Raw genomic sequence first — 17492 nt, 5'->3', positions numbered from 1 at the left:
ATTGCTTGGAGACCAATGCAAGAATACAAATCCCACCAGAGCAAATAGTGAGTTTTTTCAGTCATGGCCCATGCCTGCCTATTGTAGAGTAACTTGCTTATATTTTATTAGAGTATTTACTCACATACCGCACACACCCTTTCCCCAAAAATTGCTCTCTCAAACTGAGGTGCATGTTTTAGGTGAAGATGATTTCCATGCTGGAATGAAGGCACGGTGACACTGTCGTGACTGCCAGGAACTGTCTGTGCGCCAGGCATGCAGGAAAGGTAAAGCCTCAGTGTCACTCACACCTTCCAGTTGGAGCTTTAACCCTGTCACAGCTTCTCAGACAAAAGCTGGTGCCAATTCAGCAGGGACTGCAAAAGTTGCTACCAATTTGGCAGCAGCTGTGACAGGGTTAAAGCTTTAGCTGAAAGGAGAAAGTGAGTGACACTGGGTACTTGACTTTGTCCTTGCATTCAGACATGACTATGGAAAAAAATCATTTTTTCTTTCTTGTGCCTTCCCAAAACAAGGTGCGTATGTTATTTGGGGTATATGGTGTGCAAGTATATCTCTAATGGTACTGGGTAACTCAAGGGCCAAAGAAAAAGCAGGTGTGCCTTAATTTGATATTTCCTGGCTTTAAGAAGAACATAAGACCAAAAGAGACATGCGTGGGTCCAAGATTTAAGCTCCTCAAGATTTAAGTAGGTGCTTTTGATATTTTGGAAAGGCACAAGTCACTTCCAGTAAAACTTTACATTAATGAATTTTTGGGAAGGGAACAACCTCAACTTTAATGCAGTGCCTCCTGAACCTTATGACAAGTTCCAGACCAAATTATTTCAAACTAAAGTATGCCATTGTAGTAGTAACTGAACACAATGGACATTTGATCTCCTAAAAATTTAACAGAGATGATAGTGATTTACCTTTCTTTAAACAGAAAATACTATTTCCCTGCCTTAAAATTATGTTATGGAAAGTGAATGCCAAGAACAGAAAGGCCACATATGTCTTTGTTGCCAAGAAACTCTCACAGGGCACTTCTCAAGGATCTTTTGCCTCTCTATAAAGAACTGCTATCGCCAATGTTTACTGTGCCTGAGTGATCTGAAATCTCTGTTATGTGAGATATGTTAAAAGGGTCCTTTGCCCTTCTCAAGGAACTTCACTTCAGTTTTTCTACCAGGTCATTCTTACTAGAGAGCTCTTGGATCTGGAATTCACTCCTCTTTGATACCCGACAGGACCCCAGGCCAGGGGTTCATCCGAATTCTTGTTCAAGAGCTAAGCTATAATTTTGTTGGTGTCTGTATCTGCGTGGGTGCATGCAAAGTCTGTTTAGACCCAACGTGGACAATAGTTTTTGAGTGTTTGCTATTCCTTTTTATAAAATCCAGATGATTGGCACAATATAATTATTAGCGTTAAACAAGGAAGATGGTAAAAGTCAAAGCACATTAAGGAAATAAGTGTGAAAAGTGAAAGAGTCCCTCAACAGAAAACTTCTGTCCTATTTCCAGCTTCTAGGTAGAACTGAAATATTTTTCATTGCATTTTACTTCACCTGTATCTTGAGCTTAGGACTCATTTAAACTCTTACTCCAGGCATTGGAGGATCCAGGATTTTGTAAAGGATGGGGGTGTGGGAGCAGCGAGCAGCACTGCAGGGGTGGCCTCAGGAGCAGTAACTGGGAACTAAGGTTAAGCCTCAAAGCAAGTAACATTTTCCCTGCCCTCTCTCTTAGCACCCCTTCCTGTCCCTTCTGTGATTAGCAGCATGTCACCTCCCTTCTCTTCTTCCCTCTTCTCCTGCCTGTTGCTGCTTCTGCCCCCAGTTGACCAGAGGGCAGAGGAAGGTCCAGAGCTGTTCCAGCAGCCCAGGACAGTGACAGCAGCAGTGGCAGACTGGCAAGGAATACTCAGGGGGACCAGGCAGGGAGGAGGTTCCTACCTGTTGCTTTCATGAACTGAGCCCAGGTCCCTGCACAGCCCAGCTGGAGGGGGCAAGAGCAACTCTGGAGCACTCCCCACCCCCAGGCTAGCCAAGTGTATTGGGGAGAGGGAAATGGGAGGAATCCTTGCTTGCTTTGGGGACATAAAAAAAAAAGGCCCTTGCTGCTGCTTCTGTGACATGATCTAAAAGTGGGGTGTGACTATGCCACCGCATCCCTTTTGGATATGTCCCTGATTTCAATATATGACCTGCAGAAGAAAGTGCACAAGTTTAGGGATCAGAACAGTAAGGGAAACTTTTTTCCCCATTTTCCTTCATTGCCTGCAATTAAAGAAATCTGACATTTCAGTATATGATTTTAATAAGAGCATCAGATTGGACAGTGGAAGTCAATAAAGTTGAACACCGAGTGGCTGACAACACTAAAATTTTTGCCTATTACAAAACGTCACAGTTGAATGAATGGAAGGGGCTTTCATGCCCCAATGAAGCATGCACAGCTTTCAAACTACTGGCATGTGTCAAGACACTGCAAAATGTAATGTTTATAAAAGATACATCTGGTGTGTATTTATTGGGAGCAGAGGTAGTCTTGTTTAAATTGTGCACGAGCATTTGAAGTGAAAACTAGGATATACCTTGTGCTTCCCAGTAAAACATGTTTTAACCCAAACTCCATCTATGATGCTTGCCACGATGTGCCAAGGCCTCTTGCACACTGAAAAGTCAAAGTATAAATTATGAATCAAGGCACAGGTGGGAATCCTAAAGACCAGAAAGAAATGTTCTCATTTCAGTGGTGAGATTTCTAGAGTTCAGTCCCCTGTAAATGTTATTATGGAATAAAAATTATTTTTTTTTTTGGTTTTTTTGCTACTACAATCAATTTAAGTGATCATGGGTTACACTGACTTGGTTTCATGGAAGGTGCTTTTCATTCCTGTTTTTATTAGGCTGTAATTTTTTTTCCATAAAATTGTTTGGCAATCCAATCAGATTTACCAGTAATTCATCTAACATTGTCGAACAACAGCAAGACTGACACATCCAAATCTTGACATTAAATCATCCTTTTGATCGTAACAAACTACACTGGCGTTCATCTGGTTATATACTCTTCTTGGTACTGTTCAAAAGTGTGACTTTTTTGGCTTAATATTGTGTATGACCTTTCAAATTTCACCTGTAGTTTCACCAAGAGTGCAATTTTCATTGGCATGTATTGTAATAAACAGTGATGACAAAAATGTGTGTTTTCAATTTAAACCCACTTAATTTCATTTGGCACCTGTGCTGAATTTTACATTGCTTCAAAAATTAAAATACTGTCAGCAAAATGGGTTTTGAAGAGTGAGGACAAACCTAAAGACAGAAGCCTTGCAAGGCAATTTTGGGTGTCCAGTTGTTTTGACTGCAATGCTTTCTAAACCTTCCACAAAGATATTTTCACATGTGTGATCACATAACAGCTGCATGGTTGTAGCACACATGCAGTGGTAGGCATCCTGGGTAATAGAATATCACTTTTCTATCCCCTTACATGAATAGTATGTCTTCTCCACACACTGCGTCATTGTACAGTAACCACAGTACAGTAATAGAATACCATGTGCTACACACAGTGAATAGATAATTTCACAATCATGGGCACACTGGCCAAGTGTGAGCTAATGGAAAAAATATTATGGAGCCATTTCCACAAAATGTTGGCATAGTGAAAAGCAACTTCACAATTAAATATTGCTACAAGCCACCTGCACATTTCTACTTACCAAGCAGAAAAAAAAATGTGAAGAGATGCAAGTTGGCACGGACCCAACAGTGCCAAGCCATCATGGCTGTTCCCCTAAGCCAAGACTAAAATGGCCAAGCTCTGATATACTCCATCTCAGAAAAACACAAGACTTTCCTGTAGCTCCTGCTAGGTTGCCTTCATTACTGGCAAACCTAGTGAACGAAGAGCATTTAAAAAAATTGATACAAATGTCCAAGTGATGTCATTGATTAAGAGGATTAGAAATATGACAAATAAACTGAACATTATGTATGTGTGCCTCTTTTCTTTTTCTGAATTTTTGCATGAAAAGGTGTCATTGCACCCAGGTATACCAGTTAAGCACATTAAATATAAATCAGTGGGCTGGTGTTTACCTTATTTTCATAAGCCTCTGCATAGAGATGAACTGGCCAAATGCCTTAGAATATCGCCTCTGTTGCTCAGCTATGCCAGTGGTTCTTGATGTCATTAGACTTAAGGTCTCCCTCAGAATATGCCACCTCTTCTTCTATTCTTCTAAAGAATTCAGAAAGACCAAAACAGGTCAGAATATTTTTGCTATTATGGATTCTTATTTGAAATCTCTGGGTTTATTTCTTTAAATTATGTGTAGGTGTCTGCACACCTAACAGTGCTATGTTGCACATAAGCCATTGCATCCTTATGGCTAGGTACAGACATCCAAAAAGCCCAAGGTGGAATCCATCTAAGATGTTGTTGGGTTACGGCCGGGGGGCTTATGTTTCGGTTTAGTTTGTTGTGACAGAGACCGGAGGACTGGGTGAGACTGTAGGGGTGTGAGGAGGCCTCACGGGAGCTCCCCAATAATCCGGGGGTTCCTGGTGCCCAGTAAGGGCACAGCAAGCGGTGCCAGGGCAGCACAGCGATTGGCGACATAGCTGGCACAGCGGGTGAGCGCTGGAGAGGCGCGGTGTGTCGGGTGTCGAGACCCCAGCCCGTGAGGGCGGTATTTTGCCCAGTAGGGCGTACGACCAAGGAAAGGGGTCTAGGGCCAGGTAAGGCTAAGGCCACCTGAGCCCCAACCTTGGGAAGCCCCAGAGAGGGCGGGCAGCGCAGCACAGGCCCCAGAGAGGGTGGGCATACGGGAACAGGGAGCCTGGGCGAGCATGCGGTAAGAGTCCGGGAGAGAGGCTGGCATGCGAGAACAAGCCTGGAGGGCAGGTTGAAATAATAGGCTCCAGGGTGAGTGACTAGCACCCTACTGACACTAAGTCCTGGAGAAGGGCGAGCGCACGGTAGAAGTCCCAGAGAGGGGCAGGCGTGCTAGAGTAAGCCTGGAGAGGGGTGGACATGCGGATAGGGGCCTGACCGATAGGAGCTTGACAGAGCCCAGCATGTGACTAGAGCCCCGGAAAGGGCGAGAGGGTGGACAGAAGCCAGGGAGGGGCAAGTATATTGGGTGCGTGTATGGAGAAACCCCAGAGAGAGGGAGTGCGTATATCGAGAGACCCCAGGAAGGGGCGAGCATATGACACGAGAACGTCCGGTACAGCTGTGAGGCTTGGGGCGTGCTAAAGGGGAGGTTGGAGGCACGCATAGCCCTTAAGGCTGGGGTGCACTGAGTCACCCCATATGGAATGGGGAATAGTTCTAGCGTAACACTGTGTACTAGGGGTTCAAAGGCAGCCTCCCTTACAGAACCATATACGAACAAGACATGGCAGGCAAGATAAGAGGGTGCTGGATTGCCCATGTGACATGATAAGGGGGCGCTAAGGGGATCACGGCAGCCCCTAGGCACCTGCCCTGTGACACCGAACACTTATACCAGTAGAAGTGTAATGTCTGGACCTGGCCTAAAAGGATCTTGCAGCACCCTGGCTGAAAATCACTAACACAAGGTCTATAGATTAATATATTTAATCTATCCCTCCCATTAGACATAAAGCTGGAGTCTTAAATTAGAGGTGGGCCAAACAAGTAATACCCAGATCCACGCCTTGAGCTCGCTACGTGATGGAACAGATGGCCCAGTAATCAAGACATGGATTTGCTATTCAATGCTTTGCATGTCACTCAATCCTGAAATGTATTTTCCTTATGCAGCTTGGCTGAGATGTAGAAATGGTGTGTCAAACTTCCTGACAGAGTGGGGAGAAAAGAAAAAAGGGAAAAAAAATACACAATTACACAAGTACTGGTCTGTTGACATTTAAAACAAGACAATGATGAGCATAAAAGAGATAAAAAATCCTTGGCCGGCAACCCAAAGGTCCAAAGACAAATCACAAAAAAGGATGCAACTAATTAGGCTGAAATGCCAACATTGTTCAGTATATTGTTCAAAGTATCCACAGTGTCAGGCTGCTACCATGACCCGTGGTTCGAATATGCCAAAGGGAAATGTAGCAAAGGGCTGAATCAGAGAAGTTAAATACAAATATTTTAAAATGACATTTTAATTTCCAGCTCACCATCTTACCATTTTCAAAATTGTTAAATAAGCATGTTGCCTATTCTCAGAGCAGACCAAATGTCAGATGTTTGTATGTATTATGTTGTGTATATTACTCAGATAAATGAACATTTAAAATACATAATCATCCTGATTGCTAAACAGTTGTATTATCAGGTTTATAATGTAAAAGGGAACAGGTTAGCCTTGAATAAAATAAATTGCTGGTGCTAAAAAAAAAATACATAATCACAGATGTTTAGAATTATGTTCTGCTTTCTGGAGCTGAAAAAAGTGTGAAGGGGAGGAATCAGAAAACAGTTGGATAACATTTTCTGCAGTGATTTCTGATTATCTGTAGCCATCACAAGATATCTGGGGCCTGAGTGCTCACATCCATGAAAACCATGTCCACAGATTCTCAAGATGGAAATCTAAAAAGTCAGAAGCCTTTTTTGAACATTTTAACTTATGCCTTTGAGCTGTTCAGTGTTGCTAGCAGCACTACAAAAGCCCTCTTTGGGAACAGGGAACGCCAGCTATGGAACAGTAATTCTACATGTAATACTGGAACAGCTGGTGGAAAGAGCTTCTACATAATCCACCTTCCAGCATAGTGCTTATTTGCTCTCAAGTTGTTTCTGTTTTTATGCAAGCTGTTACACAAATGTGTGTGTGTGTGGGGGGGCGGGGGCACTCCTAGCTCTGTGGGCCTTGCAGTCTACTCAGATGTCCTACCTTCACCTCCCTCCATGAAAATAGAAGCCCATATCTTTTTGGAAGTTTCCCCTGAGAGGCCCCAGAACATAGATGTAATTGTCTCTTTACCCCGACCACTTGAGCAACTGGAGCGAACAAAAAGCATCAACATTTTCATCCTATTTTGCATTATCTGTGGCCTTGTCTGCTGGGGAAAGTGATTTGGTGCGAGTGTAAACCAGTATAGCTATACCACTATAACTTCCTTCTCCTGTAGATATGGTCATTCCAGTAAAAATCTTTTTTCTATTGATCTGATGCTGCTCAAAAGGGCACTAAGCTAAATCATGAGATGTACTCTTATGTACCAGTGTGCCTGGAGGATCCCACATGAGGGGTTCTCCTAGCTTAAGAAAACCTAGAACTTTAGCCCTGTAACTGTTAAGATCTCCTTTTGCAGTCATGACTTATATTTGTTTGGTTTTTTTTCTCTTAATGCTGTAAGCTCTACACCACTGGACTCATCTTTATGTCCAGCATGACACCGAGTCCATGGGCAGTACTTAACAAATAAAAACAAACACGGCTGAAAGAAAACTATTTACAATGGAACTTAAACATTTTCTGTAGTCCAAGTTTTTTACTCAGTTTCTTTTATCACCTATTGACAGTTCTTTGACTGGAAGAGTATGATTTATTGGAATCGTAACAGATAAAAGAGCAATGCAATATACATGAGGCAAGAATCTGGGCCTGACAGTTTAAGGGAAAACTTGAAACTTGGAGAATGTGCTAAATAAAGGATACATGATCTGCAGCATATTTCAAAAGTAGTGCCTAAACTTTATTTCTAGAACAAACTCATGTTTATATTTCATCCAGAATGTGTAAGAGGGCTGACAGCCTCCAGGGTTTTAAAGCTTTACAAAGAAGCTGCAAGCATTTTTCCTGACTGATGAAAAACCACAAACTGACTCTGCTTTGCTTTAACTGGATACCAGCAAACCCACATCATAACTTGAGGCATTACTTTGGTTTTTGTTGTTGTTATGACTTGTCACATCAAATAAAAATCGAAATCCATGAATTTGATAAAATTACTTTTTTCTTTTGTGACCGTGAGGGTTAAAATGCACCAGTACTTACGGAATGAAAATGAAAGGCTTTACCCATCATTCAGGTATGACTGAAGCAGTGTTGTGTAAAGAGGACATTGCAAAAGCAATATTGTCAGCTGGTTTTGCAAGACAAACGATACAGTAATCACTAACGAGCAGGGAATCCATTCCTAAGTAAGGCCCTAACATGACAGTTGTTGGTATTACGTTTTCGCCGTGTGCCACAATTCTTACTAATATGCCAGTCTTGATATCATGTGGCAAGTCCCAAATGATTTGCATACCAGAGCCCTCTAAAAAATCCAATTTTTCACAGACACTTTACATAGTTTTTTTGATAGGAACTGAGGAGCTCTGGTATACTGCATCTTTGAAATTTGTCTATTGAACTTAAGGTAACCAGACAAGTTACCTTATTATCTTCTCATTTGTATTGTTCTTCCTTATAGTTACTATATGCCATAAACTCAGCACTCTCAGTATTCTGTGAGTACTGTAGTGTATCTAACTGCACCTACACTGCAGTTATACAGTTATGCAAAGAAAGAAAACCCATCCATTCAATTTATAATGATACAAAGTTATTTTCATACCAGGCTGACTACTTTGTTCACTCACCCTTGCATCCAGGAAACAAAAATCTAAGAAGTGACTATTGTGATGATAACGTCACTGCAGTTCTATTAAGAGTCATTCCAAATGTTTATATCTTTAGAGGGTCTTCTCTTATCTCATAATTTAAATGCAAGAGAGCACACTGTTGTGCCGAGTAACAGCAACAATGTGTTTACTTAGCAAGAATATGCAATTGTACCATGTGCTTAGATATCTATTCTAGCTGACTCTTAACAAACACAGTAACAGCACCAGATAAGGTATGGTGATGCATGCTCTTCATGTCCTAGTAATCAAAGTATATATCAAGGCTTGTTCTCTGGCTGCTGCTTATGTGAAAGTCTGTGCTTCTTTATATACATGTTTACATGTGCATTACAATTACATCAGAGCTGTGCTACACAGACATGTTCCTCTTTTTTAAAATCAACTAATGATCAACATTGGCAGCCTAACTGGATTGTTTACGCAGTATAAGACCTCAAAGTGCTTCTTGTCATTTATTCTCTTCCAGTTTGGACAAGTGAATAACTCTTAATTCTGGACCAAATTCTCCTCTATTGGCAGTTAGACCAGGTCTGTGCTGACTTCCCACCAGGCAACAAGTCCCAGCTATTTGCTCTCACTCCACATGTCACAGCTCAGTTGAGGGAGGATATACAGAGGATATACAGTTCTGAGGGAGGACAGTGCAGTCCTCAGCATGTGCCCCAGTGTCCTTCTGGGGCTCTTCCTCTGCGTGGATGCAATGTTATCTTTGAATTCTAATTGTCAAGATTAATGAACTAGCTCAGGAAATTAAACTCATCTGAGGCTGTCACAAGCTGTGAACACACCTCAGTCTGAGGTCTTAGGGGCAATGAATGATTTTTCTTAATGTGTTGTTTCTAATGATATAAAGAGAGACTGAGCTTACGAAGCTGTAAGGGGCAGCGGACTTGCAAGGGAGGGAGGGAAGGAATTAGGAGCCTTGAGTTCTACTGGCTGTGCCAATGGCTGGCTATGTGACTTAGGGCAAAGAATTTCCCCATTAGTACTGGAAACCCCCATTTCCAAAAAACGGTAGTACTGGTTTCGTTTGTAAAGTGCTTGGAGATATACAGATGAAAAGTAGTATTTAAAAGCTAGATGTTATTGGCTGGGATTTTTCAAAGGAGCCTAAAGGAGTTAATCATTGAAATATCATTGAAATTATGAGAGATGTGGGTACCTAACTCCTGTATACATGTGACAATTAATACTAACAATGTTTTAAGAGTTTCTGCACATAAGAAACTAAACTGATTATTCAATGGTTTGAAAGCTCAAAATATGACATAATTTGCTGCATTGTTTTAATTTGCATTGCTAATGGATAAAGATAATCTGACATGAAAGATATAAATTAGGTCAACTTAGACAAAAACCTGCACCACAACAATAGTTTCATATTGGTAAATTTTATTTTATAATACAGTGAGGGGCACTTTATGGTAATATGAAGTTTACCAAGACCTTTGCACTGATATTATAAACTGGGGGAAAAAAACACAGTTCATTTACTGATATATACAGTGTATTAGTGATAGTAGTCTAAACTCTGGTCCTGTCATTTTGCACATGACTTCATTTGCACTGTAGTCTAAAATACAGAATAAAATCCCACGTTTGGTAGGAATTTTATTACGAGTCAGTGACTAATATTTATAAATATGTTAAACATGATGTTAATTTATTCAAATACCGCCATGATTATTAAAAGGAACAGTAAAGGCTCAAAACATCTTGCACTTCATATCTTTCCTATACATATTAAAGATGTCCCTGCTGACCCATAACAAAGGACTTTATAAAGATTTTTTTCCAAAACCAGCTGAAAGGCTCTGAAAAGATTTAGAAACATAGGATACATTGTTTGTTCAATGTTGAGGCTTTTTTCCTTTCTTTTTAAGACATAGATTTAAAATGAAAAAGAGCACACCCTTTCGTGCACAAAACAGTGAATTAGCTCAGTATATGCTTGTGTGTTGCATCAAAACTGGATGTTCCACAGTGCTTAACTGTCTTATTCAAGTATATTAATTTAAAAGTAGCTCTCAATAGAAACTTGAAAGTTAAAACAAAATTTACATCAATACATAAAGATAGAAATTAATTTAATTTACACAAACCAAAAAGGTACTGGCAACCTTGTTTTTAAGCAATGGTTTATCACAATTATGGATGTCATAAACTAGATTCTGATTATATATGTATGGATGCTACCATACAATTATCCAGCATTGATTGCATTGAGAAGAGATGTTCAGAAGTTGATACTGAATAAAAAGAAGTTGTGTTATGAATTCATAAAGTATTGAATGAAATATAGTCATTATTATGAACTGTAATTAAATGTGAAATAATCATTGCTGAGGTGATATGTTTATTATAGCACAATAATGTGACATCCATAATCATTTTCAGTCATTGCATATATACATTTTCCTTGTGACAAAGCATGGTTTATGGGTTTTTATCATACAACCACATTAAATGCTACATGTAATTTTACACATTTTTGAAAAATATGATCTAAAGGATCTGCGTGAAAAGCAGATGTGCATATTTGTCACAACTAAATTATTCTAAAACAAGAAAAAATATTGCACAAAATCCAATGCATTTTTTTGAAAGTAACAGGTTTCCCTCCACATCCTAGTAGCTCCCTTATTTTAACCAAAACAGAAATTCAATTTACAACAAGCAGAATCAAAATGTCCATTTGTTTGAATTCCAACTTTGTTTTTCAAATGTTAATACTGTTACTGGACTCTGAATATGAACACTGTTAGTACTGACCTAAGTAATATACAAATCAGCTTATATTTAATAAACCCTTTTACACTTTGCACTTCTTAATCCCAACTCCTGTATTTCTACAACATATTCTAATCCAGCAGAATATCCTGCTGACATAGTTCACGTGTCTGCAGGCAGCTAACTTTTTAGAAAAAAGGCTAGCAGCCTTCTGTGGAGACCCTTTTACTGCCCATTAAAAATGTTGTGAAAAAGGAAGTAGCAAAGGAATTTGGGGGAAATTCTGTACATGAGATCTTCACCAGATTTCCTCTGCTTCAAATTTTAAACTGGCTTCCCATCCCCACATCTGGAGGGCTGCAAAGTCTAGACTAAGTCCATTGATAATGCTGATGAAGTGGCTTGTTGCCTACAAGAGCTCATGCCTCTCTTAACCAGTCAGTCTGTAAAGTGCTACCTGCCCTATGTTCTACCTAGACTAGTTTCAGTGACACTAAGATTAGGACAGGGACAACCTTAATCAGTCTATTGGTCTGAACCATATTATCAGGTATTCATGTGTGATGGGGATAAAAAAAATGAAGGGGATATGTCTTGCACCCAATCACTGGGAAGGTGTACGAAGATAGTTCAGGTGCCACCTTAAGCTACACCGCCTGTGCTGATGTAATTCCAACTTTGAAGTTCACCCTGATCAGTATTTCGCAGAAGGGCACTGGTGGGCTCACCACTATGGGCTCCACCATGGAGGTGTTAAGCAGTTTATTTCATGACATTTTACACCTTCAATTGCTTACAGGTGCAGAAGATAATCTGGCTAATTGTGGGTGAAAAATTAGAAGCCACTTTTTTTAGAAATACATAATTAACTAGAACACAGGCTTAGAAAGAGTTAATTCCCTGAAAAACATAAAACAGAATTTTGATATCTTAAAAAAAATAAACATGTAAATGAGATTTTAAAAGTGCTCAATGTTGGATTAACTTTGCTTCTACCAAAGTCCACATTAAAACATCCAAGAGTGGACACTAAACAATGCTGAAAGTTTTTGAAAATCCCACCTTTAGCTATCAAAAAGCAGCAACATCATTCTCTGAAATTCTAAGTGACTGTGACCGTTTCAGTCAAGAAAGTTATTTCACAACTTTTAAAACTACATTTTTTCCTTCAAAACAAGGATAGTTTTGCTAATCCAACACACCTAGGGAATCTGACCAAACCACTGCCCCCTGTATAGATGTCCTCTGCATGCGAAGAGGAAAGGGCAGGGATTGGCTCTGCATCCATGGTACTGTCCATCCCTGAATATCTGCAAAGGATTTTCACAGTATTGCGGATTTACAAATGAAGAAACAGCAAGGCTATGATTGAGACAGCAGGGTCAGCATATAATCCTCTCACCAGCCCTGTATGAAATTTGATGAAAAGACTTCATTTCTTTCGCCACAAAGCTCTGTACTAGAAACCTACTTCTGCAGAGGTTTATGAGGACAGAAGCCAGTACAGATAGGCCTGGCTTGCTGGTTCCACTATGTCCCACTGGAATGAAAAACAGGCCCCCAAGACTCTAGCTAATCCTTAGATCCACCAGAAACAAAGTAAACTCTCATCATCCCATAGGCTCAGGGGCCTAGCTAGCTTCATTACTCCAAAGGAACAATATGGGGAAATTTAGAGAAGGGAACCCTGCAGAGTCTCTCTACTTTTCCAGTGCCATCATGTTTGTTTGGTTTTTTTGTTGATTCCCAAATCAAAGAGTAGATATGACTCACTTCAGGGAGCCAATTGAGAGAGAGGACCTGGAAGACCTTGAATTCAAGTCCCAATGTGATAGTCTAATTAAAAAATGTATCTCTTGCATAAAGAACCTGAGATTTCCCAGATAGGGACAAATGAGAAGCTCCCAAGATCCTGTTTTGACTTAAAAAACGCCCCAGATTCCTCTATGGGAGTCTTGAGGAGGTTTCTGGCTGAATCAAGTTTGGCTCTCACCTGTGGGTGGAGACTGATATTGATGATTTTAGAAGACACTAAAAGAATTCCCACATAGAAGAATGGAAAGCACTGAAAAATTAATATTTTTTACTTGGACAATTTATCTTCCTGTGGGACTTAATTTATATGGAAACAAGAGCAGAACACAGGAATGTGCCTGACGATACTCTCTATGACACATTTGGCAATTTTAACAGGGTTTTTTTTTTTCCTAAGAAAGACTATTTGCAATTCTGAATGTTTAAATAAGGCACAAATATTAGCCTTTTAAAATGATCATTTATAAGAGGCGCAAATATTCTGTAATCATTCAGTCTTAAATGTACCTAAATTTAACTTCACTAAACATGCAAGACTAAGTTACTCTTTTATGGTTCAAAAAACCAAAGGAGACAAATACTTACATTATAGTAAACACTCTATAAATTGTATCAGCAATATGGAAAGGGCCTAAGTGTGGTAATCATAACACATTTATGGTGAAAGCAATCAAAAATACTTTCAAAAAGTTCAATTTTACCACCCACCCTAAAGGTGTGCCCCTCCAATTTGTAGTTTCACTTATTGTTGAAATTATTACTACTTACAAAATGATGATCCAATGATACATCAGTTTTGTCTGATTCCCAAATCCTTCCTTCACTGCTATAATTCTAATAATAATTAAAGGAACATGACAAGCCTGGTATAGCATCCTGATTTTCTTCCTTTAAGGTAAGGTTTTTAAAAATTGTTAAGGCTTGGGGTAAGAGGGGAGGGGTGTCCAACTCATCAGAAGTCAGCAAAAGCTGGTCCAACAGATGGGCGCTGTTGAATATATCACCCACAAATCTCAAGCAGCATTCTTGGAAGAGGCTTTGAACAAATTTATAAGTTAATATGGCTAGAATTTCTAATATAGGTTTTTTTCCCTTTCAACAGTCTTTAAGATGGAAAGAAATCTTCTCTCTTACATAGGTACATCTGTTACAAAAAATCTCTTGTTTAAGTATATCATACCTCTCATCCATAAATATTCTCAATTGTTTTTTATAATTCCCTCATTCTGGTTTTTCCTCACCCTGTCTTAGTGATTACTTTATCTACAACAGAAAAACAACCATTACTCAGCTTGTATTAAGCATAGCAACATTCCACAACAGTTAAGGGGGGGGAAATGGAAAATAATAGCGTATTCAGGTGAACCTTTAAATTAAAGTTAGCCACATACAGCTACACAAGTGAAAATGTAATTAATCTTTTAAAATTCTTCTTGTGATACAGGAGTAATAACCTTGGTCTCATTAGTAAGTGCTGCAATATCATTAAGAGATTTTATTTTTCTCCCTTTTATCACAACATAAAATCACCTGTATGTCGGATCGGTATCAACAAAGTCGAGGGATACCATTTATTGAGTCACCTTTCTCAGCATCTTTGGTTTTCCTTGGAGCTTCCGAATCTAAATATTCATGACATAGGGGAACTGGTATAACTGACTGTCTACCATTCATGGTACTAAGGAAATCCAAAGGAAAAGCTCTTCAAATTGCTTTAATGAAAAGGAAAATTCCTTCATAAACTCAAATGTGGCAACTGGTATCAAGTCAAGTCAGTCCCAAAGCTGCTGTGACTATTGGGGCACCATAGACCATTGGGGCAACTGGTATGGTGTGTTAAAACTGCAGCAATCTATTAGCAAGGCACTGCAGCATAACAAACATCATTAACCTGCTTCCTCTAGTCTTTGTTAAGGATAACAATAACTTATAAGCCATTCTTGCCAAAAAAGGTAGGGTGGATGGAAAAATTCCTCATATCAGTAAAGGAAGAGTAGAAAGCATTCCTTTCAGTCACAACAATACATCCTCTGGTCAGTAATGGGTATACTTTAAAATTGCCAGTTATAGTCTCCACTGTGCATCTCCCCTGCTTTTGAGCCATTCTGGGTACAGACAGGAACAACCAAGAGAACAGGTGAATGGAGAGAGGTACTCCACACAAAGACAGGGTCCTACTTTTTTTTAAATGCATAAGCAGCCTCTGGTGTGAAGGAGGATAAACATTTATGCCTAAGTTCAGTAAGCACAGTGTCTGTTAAATTTCCTTCCCTATATTTGCAGAAAGATTCTCTGGTTTACATCCATGGCTAAACTGAGAGTCAGGTATGTACATTCTTAACTTGCTGAACTGATTATTTTAGTTATCTAGAGTTGTATGTCATCTTAATTCAGTCTGCTGTATAATTCTGTATGAAACACGACTCCAAGACTCCTACAAACAGGAATTCAAAGTACCTTTTGAGAGTGACTTGTAAAAGTGAAACATACATACTCAAATGGCATAAATTAATTTTGAGACAGGATTATATATATATATATTACAGAAATTCATAAAGTAATATAAGCTATCAAATCCACTTATACTTTCCTTTCTGAAAATTCCTAATGGAAAACGTCTGCATCTGGTATCTTAATTGTAAACAGAAGTTAATTAACTTCACATTATAATTCAGCACTTTGCATACTTTATGTAAGAGAAGAGCATGCACTACCTTTTCAAAGTCTGGAAGACATGACCTACAGTTTAACTTACTATTAAGTTCCAAGTTATTCACAAGAGATGCTTTAGGTTAGAAAAGGTCCTTTTCCCCTTTGTTGAAGCAAACACCTGATATGGAAAACTGTTATTGCTGTGTAATTCACCTTATATTTAAATCTTTACCTAAAAGATTAAGGCAATTAGTTCATTACAAACAACATTTGTGAGTTTCAAACAAATCTAAACGGTTTCTTCTTTGTCTTTTTTTTTTTTTTTTTGTCATTTCATCATGCCAACAGGATTAATACAGTACCTTCAGAATCTGGACGTCTGCTGTGGTGATACACTTCCAGCTGCATAAAGGAACTAGACACTGGTAAGCACCATACATACACCAGGTGTATTTTCAACATACAGACTAACTAGAACCCGATTTAAGAGTGCATTAATACATTTTAATTCCGTGTGAACTTCAATGCTGCCAAAAAAAACCCTGGCAAACAAAGAAGGAGATGTCTGAAGGGGAGAAAATGCATGTAATAATCATATTTTTTTTCCTAAATGGAAGACCTGTTGTTCCTGTTTGATCTTTTGGTTATCTTGTATTACACGGAGTCCTGAGCAGCCTCATTTTAGCCTCTGATAGGAATCGGACTTCTCCTCTTGCAGTTTTCTTATGTTTTATTTCCACTGCTATTTCTGGATATATTATCCTCTGAAATGTTTAAACTATGGTGAAAAGCAGAAGTCATCTGACACAGTGATACAACTTCATGAAGTAGTCCGCCCTCTTCTGAGGTTTCATTTCCTTCATTTTCTTCTTTTTCCCAAGGGACCAGAATGGATGGCTGTTGACCCACGCTCACTGGGCATTGAGCCTTTGAGGTATTGCTTAGTGTTTCATTCTGTTTGGTCTTCTTATAGGAAGAGTCATCTACTTGGGAATATTCCAGAGAAGCAAAGGCCATGCTATCACCACTAAGGGTTTTGTCACTATTTTCTTCGTCTGGCATTGAGAGAGATACTGTAGGGCAACTGGAAGGAGCTCGCTTCCGTGATGATGAAGGGAGTTGTTTCCAGTGGAGGACACTGTCATCCTGACCAAGGTTCCAATGTGCTTGATCATTAGTACTACCACAGAGCAGCATGAGGTTGCTCTCACTAGGGGTGTTGGATTTGTTCTGAAATGAAGAGCACAGATTAATACAGTTTGTCAAAAGATGCATGGGCACCTTTGAAAGACAAAATTTATATTTGGCAGGGACAACCTCAATGCAAACTCTCTGACAAGTCCTCACTGAGGTACCCCACCCCCACCAAGTGAACATAACCTCTAGGAAGGACAAGAGAGTTCTTATCTGCCTTGTTCATTCAGTCTTTGACACGTTGTACTAGGAACAAATGTAAAGGTTTTGCCAGGTGGTTTTGCAATGTATGATGGGCTATCCTACTACAATACAAGAAGGAACTGGACTGAGACCAAAACTTACGGGCATTTTCATTCTACTTTTCAATAATTAATTATATTGGTTTTCATTGTTAATCTTTTAGTCAAATAACAAAACAGACATTTTATTAATACAATCTTGTGCTTATAGTACCAATGGATTACAAATCACCATGAGAAT

At 39.3% G+C, this 17492-nt stretch overlaps 1 protein-coding gene across 1 annotated transcript in view; it reads right to left on the bottom strand.

The window, feature by feature from the left end:
• Nucleotides 1–9993: 9993 nt before the first annotated feature.
• Nucleotides 9994–17492, bottom strand: part of DENND1B (DENN domain containing 1B) — a 300147-nt gene continuing 292648 nt past the window's right edge. Inside the window, exon 23 of the mRNA XM_019530566.1 lies at nucleotides 9994–17045. Coding sequence (XP_019386111.1) covers nucleotides 16539–17045 — 507 coding nt within the window. The 3' untranslated portion in view covers nucleotides 9994–16538. The remainder of the gene's footprint in view (nucleotides 17046–17492) is intronic.

Source organism: Crocodylus porosus, unplaced genomic scaffold (assembly GCF_001723895.1).
Source record: "Crocodylus porosus isolate Cpor-Errol unplaced genomic scaffold, CroPor_comp1, whole genome shotgun sequence".
NCBI lineage: Eukaryota > Metazoa > Chordata > Crocodylia > Crocodylidae > Crocodylus > Crocodylus porosus.
The sequence above is the reverse complement of the archived record's forward strand: the minus strand, read 5'-3'. Positions and strand labels throughout refer to the sequence as shown.